The sequence below is a fragment of the Pelmatolapia mariae genome, linkage group LG22, assembly GCF_036321145.2.
Source record: "Pelmatolapia mariae isolate MD_Pm_ZW linkage group LG22, Pm_UMD_F_2, whole genome shotgun sequence".
In the NCBI taxonomy this organism is placed as follows: Eukaryota; Metazoa; Chordata; class Actinopteri; order Cichliformes; family Cichlidae; genus Pelmatolapia; species Pelmatolapia mariae.
Genome location: NC_086245.2, coordinates 29,196,335 through 29,220,072, shown reverse-complemented (window position 1 = coordinate 29,220,072; position 23,738 = coordinate 29,196,335). Strand labels below are relative to the sequence as shown.

The window sequence follows — 23,738 nt, the reverse complement described above, 5'->3', positions numbered from 1 at the left end:
CTTCTTTCTTTTAAACATGTTCCTTTATGTGTCTTAATTTTGATATCATTTGCTTTTGTCACTTCATGCTCTTAGATGAATAATGAAAAGTTATGTTCTGTTTTTAAAACTAATTTTTAAAAATTAAAAAAAGATCTCTTGACAAAGCATTCCTTGTTTTCATTGCTAGTATTTGCTTGAAGTCCTTTGGAGATCGATCACACTCAATCTAAGCCTCCATTTAGTAAGTGACACACAGTGACCTCTGGTCACATTAGTGTTCACTTCAGGAGACACAGGGACACTTCAACATTGATCAGGGTGTTTTAATCTCAGTAAGATTAAGAGCCCTCCAGTTAATTACAGAACAAACAGCTAGAGGCAGCTGCTTTAGATCCTGAACATGATTAAGGCAAATACTAGTGGGTTAGCACACTTCATGAAAGCAAAAAGCCAGTGCTTTTTATGTTTTCAGCTACAACAGATGTAATTAACCATTATTATAGTTGCATATGTATAACAGTCATCCAATAAGTGCAACATATAGGCAAGATTACACTAAAGCAAGAGCTAGAGCCTATAGGTTTTTTCTCCCCCTTTTAAATAAATGTAATTAAATCTGGTATGTGTGTAAACTTCTCTTTCCAAAACCAATTAAAAAGCACACACAGACTTAATAGCATAAATACTTTTTAATATTCTTAAAGATTATTTGTATGAGTATTAAAAAAAGAGTCTGAGTACTTAGCACGGCTGCCACTGCTGCAAGTGGGTCTTCAGCTTGAACCTGTTCTGTGCAAGTCTTTTCAGGGTCTCTTCACATGAAAAACGTGCTAGCTTATGAGATAAAACAAATAAGGAGCCAGATCGAGCTCAGTTGGACATATTGAAATAAATAAATAAATAAATAAAACAAAGTGCAGTAAAATCCCCCTACCAACATTTTTCAAGGGGAACTCAAAGACAGTCAGAAGATGATCCACGACGCTCTGATCTCTGGTCAAGAAATAGTCCCACTTATACATCCCAGGATATTTCATTTTTTGCAAACAAAATGTAACGCAAGGTCTTACAGTATGCTAAGCTAAACTAACTGGTTAAGTTAAGCTAGTCTAACTGTCTGTCAGCCCCCAAAAGCAAGTCTTGAACTTGGCAGCCAGTTTAAAATGCCTTAGGTGTTTATCTAAACTAGCTTTGATTTAATTGGTCATTAGGATATAAAGACCACATATTTTGACTCACCAATAAAGTCTAGTTTAAAAAAAAAAGGTTAAAACTTTTGGTGAGTCTATATTCTGAATGCCATATCGCTTTCTAGTGGTCTCTGGGTTTGATCAGATTTGACAATAACGCTAACAAACACACAACAAGACTTACTTTGATTCAAATCTATTTTAAGCCCAGTCTACCTGTTTGTCTGTTTGAAAGGAAAAACAAATACAACAAAACAACTCTTATTAAAAAACTAATTCAGTTTAACCTTGAAACAGAGCACAGCGGGTTCAGTAGGACCCCATACCTCACAGTAAGAAGCTAACTGGAAAAAAAAGGTTTTCACAGCCTTTTAGCACTTTCTAATTTTGCTGGTCTGCTCACCATCGATCTAGCGCTGAAATTGACTCGTCTGCCAGTGATAGATGACTGCATCCTCCTTTGTATGCATTCCTAATCAAATAAGTTGCTTTTAACTTTATTAACTTGGACAAGCTCACTTTAGATAAGCCTGTCCCTTTAAGCCACTGCAGAGTGGAAATCAGCCTCTGGAGGTGATGAGAGTTGACTCTGGGAGCCTGAGATGTGAGCTTTAGGTCGCTGTGCCATTGTCTGACGCTTGGCCTAAGGCTCCAGTGAGAATCACTTCCTCTAATGGAAAACTATTGTCTGCCACTGAGGACATACAGCTGTGAGGAATAAGGATCAGCCTATCTGGACTTATGCACAAGACAGAATGAAGCTCTCCACCGGAGAGAAAGCTATTTTGGAATTGTAATATCCACTGAAGTCGTTTCTGATTAAGCAGTACATCTGGAATAGACTGTGCTCTTGTATATGAGGCCGGGTGGTGTTTTCCTGCATGCTTGTAATGCATACAAAGAAGCAGAAAAACAACATAAAAGAAAAAAAGTAGCTATCTTTCCTTCCAGCGTTGGCATATATGTTAACTCGGGTAATGGGACTAAACATCTAAAAGTGTCAAAACAATGCAACAATAAGGCACTTGGTGAATTATTTATTCATTGGAGCTGATTTGATAGAGGTTAATGAGCACAACAGGGTGAGAATAGACGTGTCTCTGCTAGAATTATGATGCCTTTTCCTTAGCATGTTGCATTATTTATTTACTCATCCTTAGCTGGCATTCAGGATCTAACGCAAGAGGTAGACACATCCAATCTGATAACAGAATCGGGAACCATGGAAGTGAGGTTCACACTCAGTTCAGAGCACTCTTGCTATATGTAAAATGTATACGCAGCCGGTGAAGCTCTGAAGGAAATATCCCCCGACAGACCGTCCCAGAGGATAAGGAACTCCATTTGCCTCCTGGATTTCCTTCCATCCCTCCGTTCTGAAGATGTGTGATACACGCACGATCTTTCCCCTTCTTTTTGTGCATCTCAACAGGTCACCACTCCATCCCCTCCCCCACAGGATTCACCTCGGCCCAGACTGTGAAAATCCGGACGTCTGCGATTCGTCCGAAGGACAGAGTCTGTAGCTTGTTTCTTTCCCTTCATCAGGAGTGGGTTTGAATCTGTGTGGGCCTGAATGTTTGGAAGGAAACGATTCATCAAGTCTATCAAGGAAATAAAGAAGAGAGAACAATATGACGATTAGCAAAAACAAAAAAAAAAGGCAAAAACAATGCTTTGTTTGGACTGCACAACATTCATTGGGCTGCTGGCGAATCTAGGCAACCTACTACTAGGGTTTGTTTTTTTCACTAAATAGGCAGATTTTCAGAAACCAGACCATGTTACATTTCAACTGAGGTTTTATACATTTTGGCATTACAGCTGTAAATGATTTTCCATTTGGATGTTCCAAAGAGGTGAAAAGCCTTCACAAAGGGGTGGACTTAATCATACCCCTTAAAACAACACTCGATGTTCTATAGACTAATTGTGTGGGTGAGCTATGGTTAGGCATTGCAAAAAAACTGGGAGGTATCAGGGGCCGTTTGAGGTTCAATGTCTTGCTCAAGGACACCTCAACCTGTGGACTAGAGAAGCCGGCTGATTGGTGAACAACCTGCTCTACCTTCTGGCAGATAATCCGGTGGGACTTGAATCCCCTCTAGAAGATTGTGGAAGGGCATAACAGGGGAGCTGCTGAGGGTTGAGCTTTCTAGAGGCAATTGCTAGAATTTCACAATCTCTGGAAAAACAGCTTTACTTCTAAAGATCCATTATGACAACAACATTTCACTGCCTCAAAGTCACATTAATATTTTATGTGCCATGATAACATTGTGTCCTCTGCAGAATATTTCATTTTAGGGGTTTTTCACTTGACATTCAAACAGGTTAGACCATCATGTGAGAATTCCTCTGACAGGCAAACATTTTCATCTGGGAGGATTAGTGTTGTTCGACTGTAACTAGCCCTCAGCCAACCCAGATAAAACATGATCCTATTGGATGGTTGAGATCAGTACATGTGATCTTTATACTTGGACTCTAATAGAGAAGCTTTGCATAACAACCCTTCATAGTTCCCTTTTAGCTTTAAGTACAACCTTCGTTTGAACTAACTTTCTCCTGATTGGTTGCCCCTCGCTTAGAGGTTAAGGCAGCAGGTGAGTGGGACTTATTCTTTTAACCAGATTTGGTGCCAAAGATGACTCTATCTGCGATATCTGCTCTCACTGATTATCATGCGTAGCAAAAAGGTTAAAAGCAGTCTGAAGCCTTAGCCTTATACTTATAGGATTACCAGGATGTGACCCAACCTAATCAGTTGAATGTGTTTATACTTAGTTTTAAAAATAAATTGGATTCTATTTTATTTTTCTGTTTTTTTAAGAATCTGTCTTGAATTTTGTTCAAAATAGCTTTGAGCATCAGCTGATTGTTTGGATCAATATTATTAAAGCCTGAATTTCATGCGAACTCTTTTCTTTTTGGTAACACGTCGAGATTTTAAATAAATAAGAAAAAATTTAGCTTTGCCCTGTTTGAGATTGAGTGTATTATTATGTTGCATCATTTTGAACATAAATCACATGACATGTCTGCACACTTCTTGACAGTCTTTGAAGTGTAACTGAAAATCCTCATGCCTTTAAGTACTTTATATTTTTGATGTAGACCTGTAAATTAAGTTTACATGCTAAAACCCATAAACCTTATATAACTATGTACACTGCATTGTATCAACGCATGATTTCACATCTATACTACCTGTTACATTGTTGCCTGTTCTCTTTCAACGCTTTCAAGAATCACCACCACCAGATCCAACTTTGAACATAGCACACAACAAGTTTAGATGAACAATATCATCACTGACAGCATACGCATGATGCAGCAAACAACATACCTTCAGGACCAGTGGAATAAATGGATGGACGCCCCTGTGCAGCCAGTACTTCGACCTAGAAGGAAATGTATAAACCAGTGTGACTATTCAAGTTTACGTCATAAACACAGGTAACAACAAATAACATGAAAAGAAATGCAAAGACACATAATATTTTATGGTTCAATTATTGTAACAGAGGACATATTTTTATCAAAGTCTTATGATAAAGTTATTTCACTACACAGTTAGTTGAAATATTCCTGCTATTTATCATACTTTTTTACAGGTTTTTTTTTCTTTTTTTTGGTTACATACATCTAATTATTCCCAGCTTTGCAGCTGGATTACGCACTCAACAGAGACAGTAAAACATATTACACTGAAGTTTAGAGAGGGTTTATGAGCAGCTACATTAGGGGAGAGGTTAAACTGGGTCAGTTTGTTTACCTTGTGGAACGGAGGTCTTTTTAAACAGCTACTGCCATCCCTCTCTCTGCGGAGGTCAGCTGGGGGTCATTTAGAGTCTCTTTAATGGACGGGGCAGAGGCAGGCTCTTTATATGACTGGGAAAGGGGTCACATGACCAGAGGAGAACAGAAAGAGCAAAACAAGAAGAGAGAGGGAAAGAGAGAGAGAACCCCCCCTCCCCCAGCAACACCCTCCACCTCACCACCTTAACCACACACCTGACCCCTGTGGGAGGTCAAGGAGTCTTTCTTTCTTTTTCAGTTTGACGTGGTCCTATGAGCCATTTCTGTAAGGGTAAACACCCAGAAAGTTAATGTGTGTTTACTGATGATGCTTGACGCGATCAGCGCTTGCTTCCCAGCGAATTATGTGAGCAAACAGAGCGGATAGATTTTCAAGAGCGCCGATGCCGTTATCGCTAAATCCCCTAAATCTCAGTCGGAGATATTTCCTACGAAAAGCAGTGCACGGAGTTCGAATACAAATAGGAAACTGTTGTTATCCGATCACCAAGGTCATCTGCTAGGTCACAAACAGCTGTATCCACTATTTGTATGTATTTTTTGGGAAGTTCATCTTGCCTATGCCGATATTTGACTTTACGGTGATAATCACTGCAGCTTACTACATTAAAAAGCTTGTGTGTGGTTGTAAATATGGCACGCGTGTTGCTGTTTGTTTGTTTTTTTTAGTTTAAATTATAACGCTTTTTAATGAGTTCATAATTATTCTCTTTGACACAAGTGTTTTCTTTCAAAATGTTTATTTAGCATCAACAAAGAGGAAAATATTAAAGGGCTTACATAAGCTTAAAATCAATATAGTGAACAAATCTCTAGATGGAAATGACTGCCAATTCACCAGCATGTGACCGAGCATCTTAAAACTCATTGTTATGCCTACACAGTCAGAGAAGTATATTGTTAAAAAGTAAAAAAAAAAAAATGACACCAAAATGACTTACTTAGATCGTCTAAAAAATAAAAATAAAAATAAAAAATCCACAAACATTAAAAAGCTCCTGGACTGTTTTGCAGCTCTGGTTGTGCAGTGTACATAGAGTATGCGCAGCTATTTATAGATGTACTTAAGTGGATGTTTGGGGGGCATAATCAATGAACACAACTACACAGGCTTTTCAGAATAAAACAGCTGACAATATCCACAGTTACACACCATGCTTTTATAAGCCCTTTAACACCTATTAACTATTATTTTACAAAAAAAGAGGAGGAAACAGCAATACAATATGTATACAGGATGTTTTTTTGTCTTTTTTTCAGTTTGTAAATCATTTACAAGGGACACAATTTCACCGATTACCCCTCAGAGAAAATATCTACAGAACTGCACTTTCCTAGAACTAAGCTACTACATTTTTAAGAGATCAACCACGCAGTTGAAGGTCTAAAGAATAGAGGGTGATAAATTAAGTTGCACTGGCAGCTGTGTAGAAACATTGTATCGAACACCTTACAGTGGCTTGCTAATCATTACCAAGTTAAATAGCTTGATACAATGTCATTCTTCACAATCACATAGCTGAGAGAGAAACTTAATGTACTATGAAGCTTTTTTCTTAATCTTATTGTCCAGTCGATTTCTCCTAGGGGGAAAGGATAGATTACCTAAATTGCTTCACACTTTTTATCCAGTGGGAGTATCTTTTTAGAATCAGGGGGATTCCACGTTTTTGTCTTATTCAGTGTCTCGCTATGGTCACCGTTTGGTTTGGATTATTTTTTTGCGGTTTATGTTTTCAATTCTAAAAAGGTGGGAGCGTCCATAAAAAATCCATTACTTGGGGTTGAAACAGCCATGAGGACTCAGGTGCGGGTTGTATAAACAGTTCAATATCTTGAGTATGGCTGATCTCTGTACACTCCCTTGGTTGTTCGTGCTGACGGAGCCTTGCCGCGATTGTTTGCCCACTCTTCCTGACCTGATTAAGAAGAAAAGGAAAGAAACAGATGTGGAGTGATTACAGAGGCGTCGCACTTAAATCAATTTCAAGCTCTATGCAAATACTGTAAATATGCTCCCTTCCATGAAATTATTACAGCACAAAGTTAGCCGTGCTCTGGGTGTCTGGTATTGATGCTGCTGGTGAAAACAAAAAGCACTTTCATGCTGCGAGCGCAAACAGCGACTCGCACCAAGAAGCTTGACTTTCACCTGGAAGTATTCATCACAGATAATTGAATGAGAGGATCAAATAGCTACTTGAAAAGAGCCCGTTTAGTGGCTCCTAGCAAAAAAGGTCACAATTACCATTAGCCCAAATCAGCCCAGTTCACCCGCTGGTACTGTCAATGTGAAAGTGCCAGTATCGATGGCACCCTTTGTCTGATCTTCAGCCAGCACTGAGACTTCCCTAGAGCTGAGGCTCACAAAGGGATTTTTTTCCTTCTGTGTAAAGGCTCACTGTTGGCAGCACATAGCCAATACCCCTTAATTAAACCTGTCACCCCTCCACTGACAGTCACTTTGAAGAAACACACCAAGGTAACCTTGTGTTTTGAGAACATGGATGCACATCAACTCTGTTTATCTGTTTCCTTTGAACTGTCGTCCTCTTTTCAGTGTGCCGCAGCACTCCCCCCCCGTTTTTCAGCTTCATACGATGCTAGGAAACACTCTAATGAGCAGGAGGTGCTTAGTTCTTCCACTTGTGTGGTCAGAAAAGTTGGGAAAGTTTTAAAAAACTTTGACTTATTGCCAAAAACGAAAAGATATGAGTTTACGATGCATTTGCTTTGCCTAATTAAGAAGTCACAAACTCCCAGCAAAGTCTTATTCTGCTTTAAAAAACAAAAAATATGCAACATAAGGTGAATCTCTACAACACATATAAATTATACATTTCAGTAATTAAAAAGTTGATCGTGTGTTTGCAGTCAGTCACTAAAAAACTGTTTGACTGGCCTTGGTAAAGTGCACAGTGAATACTCTTTTAGAAGCTTTCAAGAGAAGCTAAATTAAAGCAGACACACCTTGGTATCAACATAGTGTTTTCATCTTTTCACCCAGACTGTGAGGAATTTACAGACTGACATTAAACCCAGGACAACCAGACTTGTGTATTTACAGGTACACACAAAGGCCGCACATACATAATAAAAGAAGGATCGACCTTTACAGTACAGTAGCATGTATTAGCCCTGGTTTAACTGAAATGTACTTTGCAGGAGACGTGACCTTGGCCCATTTCTCACTGTATCTTGTCAAAAGCTGACACAGGATTGCTGAACATTATCTGAGATTTGTCTGAACTTTGCTGCGGTCGGAGTTATTGGCGGCTCTTTCCAGACGCGATAAACTGCCTGTAAAGCCGAGAGGGACATTTTCAAGTTCTGCTGAGGTGACTGCAGAGACAGATGTTACTGTGGCACAAACATCACACATACTTCAGTTAATTAGAAATGTTGGTGAAACTTCAGTGGCTGGGCAGATGGAAGTGCAGGGATCAAAGATAAATACTGTATGATCCCATCGAGGTCATGGAAGAATCTTTGTATACTGAATTTTAGCCTGCTAAGAAGCTGCTGGATCCACCCATCACTCTTCCATAAGCCACATTTTTTATCCAGAATTTTTAAATGAATATATTTATTCCCCAACGCCTAAACTAGTGTCTTATTTTTGATTTTCTTGCATTTGTTTGCATCTCTACTTCATGCCAGCACACAACACAATCTAAACAAGCCATGTTGACTTTCTCAAATACATTTCTTCCATGAAACACAATGTAATATATAACAGGATTTCATTTAATCTGCTTTCTTCATAATGCCAGCACAGTAGCAAGTAATCTGCCAGTGCAGCATCTGTCATTTCCCTCTTTTCAGAGCTGTAAAACATGTGTGTATAAACACAATCCGTTCCCAGGTCAGCTCCCTTCTTTGCACTGCAGTTAAAGTTACTGTTGTTGAACATTTAAGTACTCCAAATCCAGTGTTATCTCCTAAACTAACAACTCGCATGGCACTGTATGCTAACAGTAGCTGATGTTTTATAGGTGTAGTTAAAGGTGGTGCGGACAGGTACAGTTTTTTTGTTTTCTCATTAGTTTTGTTTGCATCAGATTGGGAACCTCACCGAGGTGCATCCCGCCTCTTGCCCTCTGGTAGATGACTCTGATTAGGACAAGCGGAAGAGGACGGCTGGATAGTTTTGCAAGTTCACAAAATCTTGTCAGTTTTCCATAATATTCTCTTTTTTGGCTTCAGTTAATGAAAAAATATTTTATCACCTCATTTTAGCTTTAAGCAGTTTTAGGTAACTATAATAACCTTGGTGACATATGATTCATATAGCCATATATGCTCAAATGTGTTTGAGTGAGAGTGATAGAAGATCCTGTTCACTGGAGCAGATTTGTAGAAAACAATGATTTTAGTAAAAAGTGACCCTGGTAATGCTTGTTGTTAAGGATCTCCCAATAACTGGGACTCTGTAATGCTATTATGAACTATTTTAACTGAAGACTTTCTGATTCTTATAGGTACAACATTTTTAAACTACAATCTAATGTTAAAAATGTCTATAATAATTGTATCAATACCTGTTTTGTCTTTGCTGTATTTTTTATTGTTACAAAGTCTTTTGTCCTCTTTGCTCAATCTAAAAAAAACCAAAACAGATTTTTGAATTCACTGATAATGTTACCTGCATAAATAATACTTTTTCTGAGTTTCAAAATGTTATGAATATTTATTATTGCACCGTTACATATTAACTGATGCTTCTTAACATATGGTGCTAGCTAGTGTTTTATTATGACTTTAATTTGCATATATATATATATATATATATATATATTATATTCTCAACAGCTTTAAACTGGAAAAAAAAAGCTTTTTGAGAAGTTGGTGGGTATTAATGATGGTTCTGTGTATTTTTATGACAGCAGTTGGCTTTGCAATTCTAATAGGATCTTCTTACACTGTCTGCTTTTGATACATTTTCTCTTCAGAAGTACGGGAATCACTCTTGGAGCATTTTTGGTTAGTTCTAGAGGCTAAAAATGTAAAATTTGTGTAATATTTCCTGTAAGAGAAGAACATAACATTAAAAATTACATTTAGTGCTGTTTGGTCCTTTGTCATCGCCTAATTCTCCAAATGAAGTCTGGAAGGTCTGATTTATTAGAATTCAATACACTTTACAATTCAAAGTTTTCTCATCTTTAGGGCACAGGATTTTCGGGGTGGTGTGGCAACTGAGCTGAAGCCAGCAGGACAGAGTCAGGTAAAGGAAATTGACATTGTTCTGACAAATGAAACAAAAAATATTATGAAGAGAGTAAAAATACAAAAAAGAGGTCTGTAACTCACCGTATGAATCATATGATTCCCCACTGTGTCCGTATTCGTAGTAGTCATCTGAGCTGTAAAAACACAGAAAACAAAGGTGAATGTCAGTATGAGGAAAACAATACAATTATCAGCAAAGAAACAGAGAGCAGCTTATTTTTCCCACAAGTGTAGGACATCAAAGTCACGTTCATCGGAGTGCAATCATGTCCAATTCGAGCAGCGAGAGTAAAGGTTTTTGTTTTTTTACATACATGTACTCGGTTGGAAATGAAAGTAAAAAACAAAAACAAAGAGCAAACAAGAGGCAGCTTTCAATCACTCAAAAGTTGGACCACATTTGCGGTTCTGCAAAGCAATTTTCTCCACAAGCTTCCAGTTTCATATCACTGCATATGGAGATCTATGAGAGGTGGCAACTTTAATGAAAAATAAAAAGATGGGGAGGCAAGTTGCATGGCGGTTTATTTCTTGTTTATTTATTTATTTCTTTATTTGCGGCTGCCAGTGAGATGCTGACAGAACAATCCTGCGTCAGTATCATTCAGTAACAGCGCTATCATTCAAGAGAGGCAATTCATCATAAGGCTGCCACTGAGCCGACACCAGCCATCACAGCTGGGTCCTCTCCGCCTGCCTGTCACTCAGTCTGTCAGCGACAGCAGCACCTCTCTGCTCTCCAGATTAGAGAGCTGAAAGCACCAGCCAAAGCACCAACACACCACATCAACACTGTCTGACTGGTGAGGGCAAAGAGGTGACAGTAATGACACACCAGAGTGGAAGTAACAAATTCTCATTTTACTCTTGTTACTGTACTGGGGAAGCTTTTTGTGGCATTAACTAAAAAAGCCACGGTCCAGGAGGTTGAATCAGTCCGATCCAATATCAAATTACACCAAAGTTGGCAGAATTCAAGAATGTCAGGTTCCTGAAATTTAGTCTGCTTTCACTGCGCTCTATCTACTTAACAAAAGCACAAAGTTAAATATTAACTGAATAAATCTTTGAATAAAAATGAAGATACAACCCTTTGTGTTGCTCTAATTAATAAGTTGTTCTTTCCTAAAATAACAAATAGCCTCGTATGAGAAATTCAAACTAAATGATTTTTGTGATTATATAAAGCATCTTTCATGGATTCCAGTTTGTAGAAAATGAAACGTTATCTCCATGCACTTTAGAGAGGGATTAAGTTTATGCGCTGCTGGATGCTAAATCTTTGCTAAATGTTGTCATTTAAATGATGCTAGCAAGTTATACAGTTAGCATGAAACTGCATGTACTAGCAGCACACTTGGACTGTATGCAAAAGCCACAGTGATGTCACCCAGGATGACCAGGTCCTTAACAGACCACTAACATCATTTAAGGGGTCATTTTAACATGTTTAGCATTTACAAAATTATAGAACTGTTCAAATAAACCCCACAGTCCCTTATTTTGCAACTTTTCCTACAATGGGTTTATACATGAGAGTGAACTTTACAGTGTTTTGGATTTTAAAAAATAATAATATAAGCATTGACACTTAAAAGCAATCAAATCAAAGTAAAAAAAATAACTTTAGTCATTTTTTTCACTGCAAAATGAGATTATCTGGTTTGGAAAATTAATCAATTCAATTCAAATCACAACAACAGTCACCTCAAGGTACTTTGATCTGAATAAGTGAAGGGTGAAATCTGGAGTAGGGCAGCAGAATCAGATGGGTTTCAACTGATGAGGTGACGAGCTGCAGACTGGTCTATGTACGTAACTAATAACTGTGTGGCCTATCTAAAAATGTAGCCTATGACTGGTTATGAATGATTTGTTTTTTATACTTTTTTATTTTAGTATAACAATGACACATTATCCAAAATTCATTTTTTACTTTTCCATTACATCCTAACATAAGATGACTACATTTTTTTATCCTTTGTTTATTAGTGGATTCCTACATCTATACAACTTTCTGTCACAGAGGGAGATGAGGGCAGCCATGTGCTGGATTAGTTAACCAACTAGAATTTATAGTGCCTCCTAGCAAAGGAGTGTTGCAACAATGCCCAGTCAACTAGTAACAGTAGTAAAATATCCAATATGATTGGCCCTTTAAATGTTTTCTGCAGTAATTTTTCTCAGATCAACAAAATGACTGTCCTGCATGAGGATGCAGAAAAGCATCATTTTAAGAGCACTGAAGTGACTCAACGAGACATGAGACAGCTCCCTAAAGAGAGTTGTGCCTTAAGTAAGGCTTAGCATAAATTTTAAACACTTCATTATTCAGCTATAAACAATGCTAAGCCAGCAGAGGCAAACAAGGCAGTTCCCCAGCACCAATGTTGTCTTCCTCTGAGAAGCGAGGCCAGCCGCCAGGGTTTGCAGCTAGCCCTCGTGGCTGAGGCGCCACCACACATCCACACATCCGCCATGGATGTCAAGTCACGGGAATATCTACCAAGAGGGAGAAGATGCGGAGACAACTGAATGCATTTTTTTTTGGGCTTGTCATGCTGTGTATCCTGAGACAAGACTTGACAGGCAACCCAGTAATTAGATTTTACTCTATGCTAAAATGTGTTCCAGAGAGGCTGCTATCAAAATATACATCATTTTATGACTTAGAGAAAATCAATTTGTCACAATTCCCTGGTGCTTGCAGACTTATTGTTTAGGATGTAAAATATTGGGTTATTTTGCGCCTCCATGTATAGCCAGGTCACATTAAGCAATAAAAAAAATTACAAAAAGCAAGATGCCACATAACACAACTGAAACTAAACAAAATTATGTGACCTAAGATATATATGTGTATATATATATATACACCCTTTTCCATTTAACTCTTCAAGTCTCTTTGTAGCTAATAGTGGAAAGCATCTATAAAAGGACCTGCTTCGCTGGAAGCTGCCAGTGCAGAGCTGCTCTGTGCACAAAGGAGAGCAGTACAACAGGAGCTGTTAGGCGCCTCTAATTTCTGAGGTGACATTTTGTCGATATTGCTACACAACTTCTCTCCTTAGTTACTGTCTCTCCTCAGTTATATTGGCCAGAGTCCTAAAATGCATCGTGAAGGTCAAAGATAAAAAAACAAAAACAAAAAAAAAACAATTCTCCTTTATGAAGCCAAACACTCCTCTGATGCCCTGCAGCGCATAAAACATTTTTCATTAAACTGGACCGATTACGCTCATTTCTAAGGCCCATGTTTAAAAAATGTGTACTCTATCAGAGAATCTTGGTTTGAATCATTAAACTAAATAGCCCTCATTGGGCCTTTTTGCCACTCATTTCATCCACCTCATCTAAAGCAAGCAATTTAAGCACTCTATTCTTTAAGTCATCTTTGTTCTTACTGGCTGCCCTATGCAACGAAAATATCTGGCATTAGTATTTAAAATTATGAGTGTTTTTAGTATTTTTTACAGATGATTTCGATGATTTTACTGCAAATTGTAAAACATCTTAGAATTCAGACACAAAACCTAACATATCGAAATAATTTAATAATTATAGAGGAAGAAAATTATCTGAAGGTTAAAAACAAATTTTGGATAACAGAATTGCTAGAATGAAAAATAAAAACAGAGCTCCCATATCTGAAACAGACTAAACTGCTTATTGTCAACATTTCAAAATTACAACAAACTGAGAAGCACGTTTTAATAAATTAAATGTTGTAAAAATAGAGCAGTTAAAGTTCATCTCTTGTCCACCTCTGCCACCGGACCTGCAGCCTCACTCCATCCATCGTCAACACTGCTCAGCCCTCCAGCTCTGCTCCTCAGGCCTGAAACCCATCTGATTTAGCTACTCCGCTCCACATTTCTCTCTTTATTTGCTTAGATGAGTCCTCGACACTCTGCACTCTCTGCTGAGGTCAGTTATGGTTACCCTGCTGCTCTGCACAGCCAGTTCTGCACATGTCCAGTCACACGCTCTGGCCCACTCTTCTCTGCTTTGTCCATAAACATTTGTTTGCTTTATATGCTTTTGTCCTGTAACTAAAGTTCGGTGATATATCCTCAAAATTATATTGCAATATCTCATAAAAATGTGTGATAATAGAAAAGACAATACTGGAATTTATAAGTGTAGGTAAATGAGTGGCGTTCTCTATCCTGGTTCTCTGCAGTCAGTAGTATTCAATAGAGTGTGACTCTATTAAAACAACTATAACAAACTCATCAGGAGCATGCACAATGGTGTCACATGAAAAAAGTGATAGATATTTTCTACCTACGATGTTTAGTCTTAGGTTAAGGTTTTTCACCAGCTGCTTTAAGCTCTTCTTTTCCACAATGTAACTGAATCAAGAATTATTATCCACCATTCAATCCATCATATGGAGTACAGTTAGCGACTGGAGCTTATGATGCTCGTTTCTTTTTTACCTATGTTTGCCTCAAGTGCTGAAACGGGTTTGTTGTTTCTACCTTTAGTTTTCTTGCATATTTTCTACTTTACTTTACTGGAGGCTGTTAAAGTTGCTCCTTTTTAGGTACATTTACATACTGCAAATTTAACAGCTATATGACATTTTTAATTGTTCCGTTATTGTACTGGTATTACTGCAGATGATATGATATGGCAGAGCCCTAACTGCTATCGACTCCTTCACCACCTCTATGCACTTGCCTGTTAAATGCAGCGAATACTAAACAAAGTTATAGATTATACAGACTCCTTTTTATTCTATTGTATTGATATATGTAGCTTTCACATCTTTCACAGAATACAATTTAGTTCAATGTACTTTATACATTGATATATCTACACAATATAAATTTACCATCGCTGATGCATCAGACGCACACAGCTGGAGGCATTAACACAAGCATGAGATGAAGTACCTGGGGTGGATCTCAGTCGAGATATCACCCTGTCATAGGTGTAAAAGTGCTTTGACTTTCTTAATAGGACAGCTTTTGATTTGACATTCATTAGCAGAAGGCGTCTGCTGCTCTGTGTGTCCCCAAACTTCACTGCCCTGAAAAGCAGGAAAGAAAGAGCCCATCTGTCTGAGGCACAAGCATGAACCCTGAGAGGCAAAAACAACACCTATTAGATAAGTGTGTCTCTTTGTGTCTCATTGATCAGGCATCTGAATCTAGGCCTGCATTTCCACTGGTAAAGACCCTTCCTCTCCTCTTCACATCTGTCATCTCTGTAAATGCTTCATCTTAAGCACTGATGTTCCTGGGCACTACGAAACAGATGGCAGTGTTAAATCTGAATGATGTAGTACACGTCCCTTGTGGACTTTGTTTTCTTCCATCGCCATTAGTCTTCCAGTCCGCTGTGATAAATTTGAGGAAATCTAGTAGGACATTACAAGGGGCTGTACAGATAATACGCAGCGGTCTGATGTGGAGAGAGGCTGCCTTTCTACCGTTAGCCTAGTTCCTGCATATTGCACACTTTAACTGATCATGACTGGGACTCCTAAAGCAAAAAGTGCTTCCTTGATGCTCCCCGTGTAATCATGTTTTTCATTCATTCTTGGCACAAGGCTGAAAAGTAAAACGCTGATGAAAAATGTCCCACGCTGAATGCGCTGATTATACCGGCTGAGTGATTTCCACAGACAACACGACAATGAAAATAAGACGGGCAAAAAGAAAGTGGAACAACCTTTTTTCCCCCCACCATTTTGTATGAAATGAGGCTCACATAATTTCAAATGAAAACCTTCGTTATGGATACACTGGTGATTGCTCAGCGTGGTGACTGATTGCAAAGCTATCTCCACTGCTGACTCCCTGCCGCAGAGTCACAAAGAGGGACAAAATGGCCTACGGGAAAGATTTGACTTTCCAACTAAGTCTTCTTTCGAGCTTGCCTCTTTTTTTGGCAACTATAAGAAATCCTCCTCCAAGGGAAACACTGCTCCAGTCAAGTCAGGCATGTATTCTTTAAAATTCAACATGTTTTGAATGTTGCATTCTGAGCATCTGGACTCTGTGAAAGACTTTGTCTTATTTATGGAGCATTAAATTTACAACATGTGAGTTTTGGTCCTGAGACACAGAGTACTGTAAATCCCACCCTCCTTTCCCTCAGAAGGTGTAATTCCCACACCAGCACCCGTCACTTATCTTGACAAGCTGCCTACCTTGAAAAAAGCATTAGGTACCCAGCATCTGTGACGCCACCACAGGCGTTTCAGAAGCAGACAGCTAAGGCAGCCAATCTCTACTAAGAATAAAAAAAAAGAAAACACAAGTTTTCCTGTTTTACTAACTGTCTGCCTGAGGCCTCTGACACAACACGCAGACATCAAAGCAGTAGCAATGACGAAGGCTGAATGATCAAACACATTGAGTCACTCCATGCAGTTAAAGACACTGTAAAGACTGTAGGCGAGACCAAGTGGCTGCTGACATGCATATCATTCGGGGCCTTTGCGAATGCATGAGTTGCTAAGCTTGAGTTGTCAGCTTGTGGTTCTCCCGTGTTACAGGAAAAGTACAGGAAAGAAATTCCACTAAAATGGTAAAACCACTGAATAATGAGGTTAAATAATGAGACACCTGCCAAATTTTCTCTCCAGTGGGGTGGGACTAATGCCTGATTCAAACACAGAACAGAAACTCTGGGCATCAGTTGCCATAGATGCTCAATTATGGCCCAGTGACAGCAGATGGTCCGGAGCTGTGTTAGCGCCCTTTAGCTGGAAATGTACGACCTTTAAAAATACTTTTCCTCCTAGCAGTTTTAGTTGTGCTATCAGCGCGGCTCTAGGAAAGGCAACAACGGTCTCTGCATTAGTCGATCAGACCACCTCTCTGTTCTAGGCTGAAGTAACTCAACAATAAATAGCAGATTACTCTTATTTTCTGTTGTCTGTGAAGGTTCTCAGTCTTCCAGGTCATCGTAGTCTAAGGAGCTCGGAAAGAAAAGCATCTGGACTTCTTTAAGTTTCCCTGAAGACGTTTCACCTCTCATCCAAGAAGCTTGTTCAGTTCTAAGAGCAATTGGTGGAGAGTCCCAGATTTTAAACCCTATGGGAGAGTCCCCAAGAGGGTCAAGGACGCCCAAATGATCCTCTATCATTAGGTGTGAAAAACGGGTGTGGGTCACAATCAGCCAAGGTTTCGGGTGAACCCACTGTGAAACCTAGCCCCACCGTATCATGCGATTTACTGAGGTCAAATATTTTCTGTTCAGGCATTCATGGTTCACAATAACTATGGAAGATTTGTGAAATTCTGGGTTGATAAAAATGTTAAAAACGTGGTCAGTACCAATATTTTTTGTTGGTCATTTGTTCTCACTTTTGGCAGGAAAAAAGAGAAATTCCCAATTTAATAAATACCTCATCTTTTTTAAAACCCTTTAGCTTCTTTAAACCATTTAAATGAGCACAAACTCACATTTCACATTTAGGAAACTTGATCCCAGATAAAAGGGCAACAAAACTGATGTTACACAACAGATAAACGAAATGCTGCTTTGTGTACCCCTGATATCTGTTTTTTAGCCATTTTTGCCACTGGATTATATCCACAATAGAAAAAGAGTAACAATAATTACAAAAGTATACTTTTGTTACCCACCCCAATCCCTTCCTATGTGTTATGTGCATTGTTAGGGTGATCGTGGCTCAAGAGTTGACAGTTCGCCTTGTAATCGGAAGGTTGCCGGTTTGAGCCCCGGCTTGGACAGTCTCGGTCGTTGTGTCCTTGGGCAAGACACTTCACCCGTTGCCTACTGGTGGTGGTCAGAGGGCCCAGTGGCGCCAGTGTCTGGCTGCCTCTCCTCTGTCAGTGCGTCCCAGGGTGGCTGTGGCTACAATGTAGCTTACCATCACCAGTGTGTGAATGACTGGATGTGTAAAGCGCTTTAGGGTCCTTAGGGACTAGTAAAGCGCTATACAAATACAGACCATTTACCATTTATAATGCCCATGCCTAATTCAACCTGCATTCCTTCTAAAAGCCAGAGAAAGATAAGCTGTATAAAAGTCTACAGAAAAAAAGGTTTTAGTTTGCTTAATCAATGCAGACACTAAACACTTTTCTGATGAGTCCCAATTAGTATTATTGGAAGGGCGCTAAAGCAGGGTACACTTTAGTGCAGGTATATGAGGTAATTAACAAGTTGACCACGCAGTCCCTTGTTTTTCACTTTCAAATTTGCCCAGCACTGACGAGAAAATGCTCAGCTCAAGTCTTTAATCAAATCTTGGACATTGTGGGGGGTAGGGGAGGGTCGCCATCCACTGTGCGTGTTGGTGATGTAGATTGTTTTGGGGCTATTTTTTTAAGTAGTACTGTGAAACTTAGAAAAATGAGCCACTTTCCTGTGTTCCAGTTCCCGCCCGTCTCTTGTCTAAGGCTTGCTGTTGCTCCTCTGGGATGCGTCTGCCCTTTAAAGCATTGTCACAGATCTATCCTTGTGCCCACCGGCTTCTGGATCCATCCTACAATGTAGCATACTAAAGCAAGGTGCAAGGGAAGGTGCAAGGTGTCAGCAGGAGAAAGTCTCCGAGGTGCCGCATGTGAAATAATACTTTGATCACAACCGAGCTGCATGAAATCACCTCACCATGACCTCTCCAAGTGTCCAGCCAGCACTGTGCCACAGCTGTCATCCTCCTCATTTCCCTGCAGAGACGTGTCCTCCTCTCCACTAATAAAATTAAAGACCCTCTCCTCACAAGTACTCCCCCCCTTCAGCCTCCTTGACCGTACAGCTTGATTGGTAGCAGAGTGCTGCAGTTTTCAATGACTCTCCAGAGATGAAGCTGCCTCTCCAAAAAATGATGATAGCTCAGTGCTCTGTGTTGTATAAACACGGTAAGAGGAGGCTGTGATCTGGGAGCTTGCGGACCGACTGCCACGGCTGTCATGCTGAGGTAGCGTTTTGTGAGGTTCCCCCAGGCGTCAGCTCGCTTCTGAAAGATGTAAATGTCGTGAAATGTCTTCAGGGCATCTAAAAACAGCTTTTTAGCTCAAGTCTTATGTCTTAAGGTTGCGAGCGCCTTATTTGCCTTTCAAATTTAATTATGTCTAAATTACTCAGTTCTGGCTGTTCTGTATGACACAGAGTGTACAGTACAGTTACACAGGTTGTCTTGTTTCATTTGTCAGTGGCTACATTTTTTTTTCCTTTGTAGACAGTAATGTGTGGTAGAACACTTTTATGCAAGTTAAACACGGCACAGAATGTTAAGATCTCTATCACTGCGGGGCGATGTCACACAGAGATGTAAAGCAAGTGTCAGCATTCTGCATTTAAGCATAATGTTAAAGCCACTGTGTGCAGAATTTTTTTATTTGAACAATCCGAAGCAGAAACATATAGTTGATGAGCCCTGTAACAGTTAGTTAGGTAAATAACCACAGCAAACTAAAAAATTAAACCCATTAAAAACTTTTGTCATTTTTCAAGTATTAATGCCAACAATTTCACAGTTCCTGTAGCTGTTTTTTTTTTTGTTATTTTTAGAGGACATATAAAAATATTCCTGAATAAATATACATACCTCAATATTTTTAAGGAAATCCCTGTTATCATCTTGGATTTAGGTAAAGGGACAAAGTGGTTTTTTAACCACTTTTGAGTTTTGTAACTTTAAAGCCTTTATAAAACACCTCCGGACACTTTTATAAGAAGATATTTTGAAACACTATCTTAATTTACTAATCTGATAAAAACTGCTTAGTTACGGCTTTAACAAACTTTTTACCCTGGAAGCTAAACTTATACTACCATCTATGCTGTTGTGAAATTCAAATCGGGATTTTTTTAATGTAATTCCTCAAATATTAGCCAACCGTTTCCAGATCAAAACACTCAGAAATAAAGATTACAATCCACAAGACATTCCTGCCTTACTTTTTTCCACTTCAGTGGAACTTTAGACAAACTTGCAAATATAAATGCATGGTTTAATATCAGTTACAAATATATATATTAAAATAAAACACCTTTTAGCATCACTAAATCAACTAATTCTTCTTTTTGAAGTTCAGTTTGATGATAATGTTCAAAAGTTTCCAGTTTGTGCATATCCGTGAAAAAGCATTAGCTAATCAAACATTGAACTGAGTGGTAGTTTGTGGTGGTAATGCACTGAGAAATGTGGCAATGGATCAGGCAAAGTAGAAAACTGCTAGCAAGAAAACAGGAATGTGAATGGATGGATGTATTAGAAGATTCTGAAATTATACGGGGGCTGCGTATAGGGCACTTTGAAGAATGTGGATTATTACATAGCTGCAGGGTTCCAACTAGCAATTTTCAAGTAAACATTTAATCGTCACGCCGATCGTCACGAAATGCTTTGAGAGGCTGATTATGGTCCACATCAAAGCCACCATCAGTGTCACTTCAAACCCACACCAGTACGCCTACCGGAAGAATCGATCCACAGAAGATGCAATCTCTTCTGTGGTTCACACCACCCTCATCCACCTGGAGCAGAAGAATTCCTACGTCCGTTTGCTCTTCGTGGACTTCTCATCCGCTTTCAATACAATTATCCCGCAGACACTTGTTGACAAATTACTGACTCTGGGACTGAGCTCCTCGCTTTGTAACTGGGTCCTGGACTTCCTGACCAACAGACCGCAGTCTGTGAGGATCCACAACGTTTCCTCATCTTCCATAGTCCTCAGCACTGGCTCCCCTCAGGGCTGTGTGCTAAGTCCCCTCCTGTTCACGCTGCTTATGACTGCTAAGATATGACTGCTCACCCAACCATCCACGCTGTCATATTGTAAAGTTTGCGGACGACACAGCTGTGGTTGGTTGCATCACAAACAATGATGAGACCGGCTACAGGAAGGAGGTGGAACACTTGGAGGACTGGTGGAGGCAAAACAATCTCTGCTTAAATGAGAAGAAGACGAAGGAGATGATTGTGGACTTCAGGAGGGGAAGACACACACACACACACACACACCCCTGCACGTTGGAGGATCTGCAGTCGAAGTAGTACCCAGCTACAAGTACCTGGGTACGTACCTGGATAGCAACCTCACCTGGAAAAACAACACTTCCAGCCTGATCAGGAAGGCTCACCAGAGGCTCTACTTCCTGAGGAGGTTGAAGCGTGCGGGAATGGAGAGCTCAATCCTCATCTCCTTCTACAGATGTGCTGTGCAGAGTGTTCTGTGCTCTGGCATCAACGTGTGGCACGGAAACTGCACTGTGGCAGAGAGGAAAGCTCTACAGAGGGTGGTGAGGGCTGCACAGAGAGTTGTCGGAGGCAGCCTCCCAACCGTCACAGACATATACACCTCCAGATGCAGGAAGAGGGCCACCTGTATCATGAAGGACCCCACTCACCCAGCACACACACTCTTTGTCCCGCTCCCCTCAGGCAGGAGGCTGAGGAGCATTAAATGCAAAACCACCAGACTGAGAAACAGCTTCATTCCAGAAGCTGTGAGACTTCTCAGTGCATAAATGGACAAGAACTGTTATTGTAGCACCTTAACCACTACTGACACTGTCACTTTATCAATGCTGGTCATCTTGCCCTTTGCTGCTAAAATATTTATTTACAGCTATATTTATACCCACACTCCACACTGGTACTCAGGTTGTTGCACTCTAGTTATAGTATTATTTATTGTATTGTCTTATTACTTGTCATTTCTGTTTGTTCAAAAACCAAAAACCAAAACAAAACCAAAAAACCAACTATTTATTTACAACTTTAAGAAAAAAATTCTGTTTCTTCATTATTTTTGTTTCTTTTCACTCCGAACCGTGTGTACATAATTTCGTTCCACCTCATGTTAACATGTGATGCGAATGACAAATAAAGCTCCTTGAATCCTTAATCTACATAATTTTAGAAAGCAGGGAAACATGCCCAAATGCAAATTATTTCTTATTCTGTTGAAATTTAAGACCCAAAAAATATTTAAACAACTTATAATTTAGTAGGAAAAATGGTTTAATCAGTGAGTGTTTGACAGGAGAGGAAGCTCTTTCAGAATCTAAAAGAAGAAAGAGGAATGAATTCTTTGTTTTGTGTGTATAATAGTGGTATAAATCAATGTAATGCGTTTCGACTCGGCCGAATCAATAGGTGTAAGTAAGATGAAGTCTTATAGGATAAGATATTATAAGAACAAAACTGATCAGCAACATTTATTGCATTCACTGCACAAAACAGTTCAAGTTAATAAAGGTATCTGACGCTGCATCGCAATCAGTTTAAAATCAGCAGCCTCCTCTTTCTTTCCTTATGTGTTCACAAATGGCAGCCCTGTTTCTAGCATAAGGCCATCGGGTAATACCATGACAGAGAGACTGTAAATTGTTCTGCTTGTTATCCTCCGGCTGCTGAAATCCTGCCATGCAATCGGGGCTCAGATTGGTGACTGGGAGCTCCTTAGGCTGTGAGAAACATTGTTAGGAGACTTCTTGTCCACACACACACACACACACACACACACACACACACACACACACACACACACACACACACACACACACACACACACACACACTCTCCACAAGGCCCTGCTGCAGCTGGAACCAGCTATGACTTTCCTCAAGGTGAAAATAATGCACCTTTGTCTATCACAAAGCTAAACAGGATTGTAAATGTGACGACGGAGTTATGGGACAGCGTTCTGTTGCAGTTTTAATTGCAGAAGCGGCAATTAAAGGTAACAAATAGATTACTGGGGTTTTTTTAAGGTATGAACAAAGTTCTAAATATACTTCCTGTCAGAGTAAACAAAGGACAAACAAAGAGGGCATGCTAAGAATTATATCCTGTGTTTATGGACAAACAATGAAAATTTGATCTGCCCAAGACCACTTATCCCAGGCCCTGCATGAGGCTTCTGTTTCATACACGCACAATGTTAGCCTGCAGTAACTTGTGATCCACATCCAGGGCACAGGACAAACAAATAAGAGAGGAAGTAAGTGCATCAGCTGTCTCTGGAGGCAAAGGCTTCTGTGTCTGAGCCCTATTAGCTGCTTCGTCTCCCTCCAGATAACAGACATGAAAATCTCAGAGTCCGCCCAGCCTCCAGCCTCTACTTGATGGACTCCATTCTTTTCCTCCTGTGCTGCCACCAAAACACCCCCACTATTATTCACGCGGCTGCTTTTAAAACAAATAGCCTCAGACTCCTGAGGCGGACTGGCGCTTCCCCCGGCAAGCATGTGTACACCCAACCGCCAACATTTCAAGCTCCGAACGGCAGTCGGTGTGAGCCGGAGACAGAGTGTGTGTGAGAACAAAAAAAAAAGGAAAAGACGAAGGAAAAAAGAGAGAAAAAAAGAGCGATGGCACAAAAGATGGATGAAGCCGAGGTGACATACATCCTGACACCTCTACAAAAGAAAACATCGACCACCCTACTCACAAAAGCCAGGAGACAGAATAATGCTGTTTTTGTTCTCTCTGACTGATTTCCTTTTTTGCCCCAGCTGCCGCCAATTCAATCCAATTTTTGACACCCTAAATGTGGCAACAATCATTCT

General features: G+C 39.7%; 1 protein-coding gene across 2 annotated transcripts in view; it reads right to left on the bottom strand.

Annotated features, from left to right (window-relative positions):
• Positions 1-701: 701 nt before the first annotated feature.
• khdrbs3 (KH domain containing, RNA binding, signal transduction associated 3) overlaps positions 702-23,738 on the bottom strand; it is a 134,360-nt gene continuing 111,323 nt past the window's right edge. The window contains exons 8-11 of one of the 2 annotated variants that reach the window (XR_010573698.1): positions 10,308-10,360; positions 6,773-6,913; positions 4,522-4,576; positions 702-2,776 (exon numbers count right to left, since the gene is read on the bottom strand). Coding sequence is in view for 1 of the 2 variants with exons in the window: in XM_065471286.1 (XP_065327358.1) it covers positions 6,822-6,913; positions 10,308-10,360 (145 nt within the window). In the remaining variant the exon portion in view is untranslated. Of the gene's footprint in view, positions 2,777-4,521; positions 4,577-5,717; positions 6,914-10,307; positions 10,361-23,738 lie in introns of those variants that run through there. The other variant, XM_065471286.1, reaches the window with a different exon arrangement.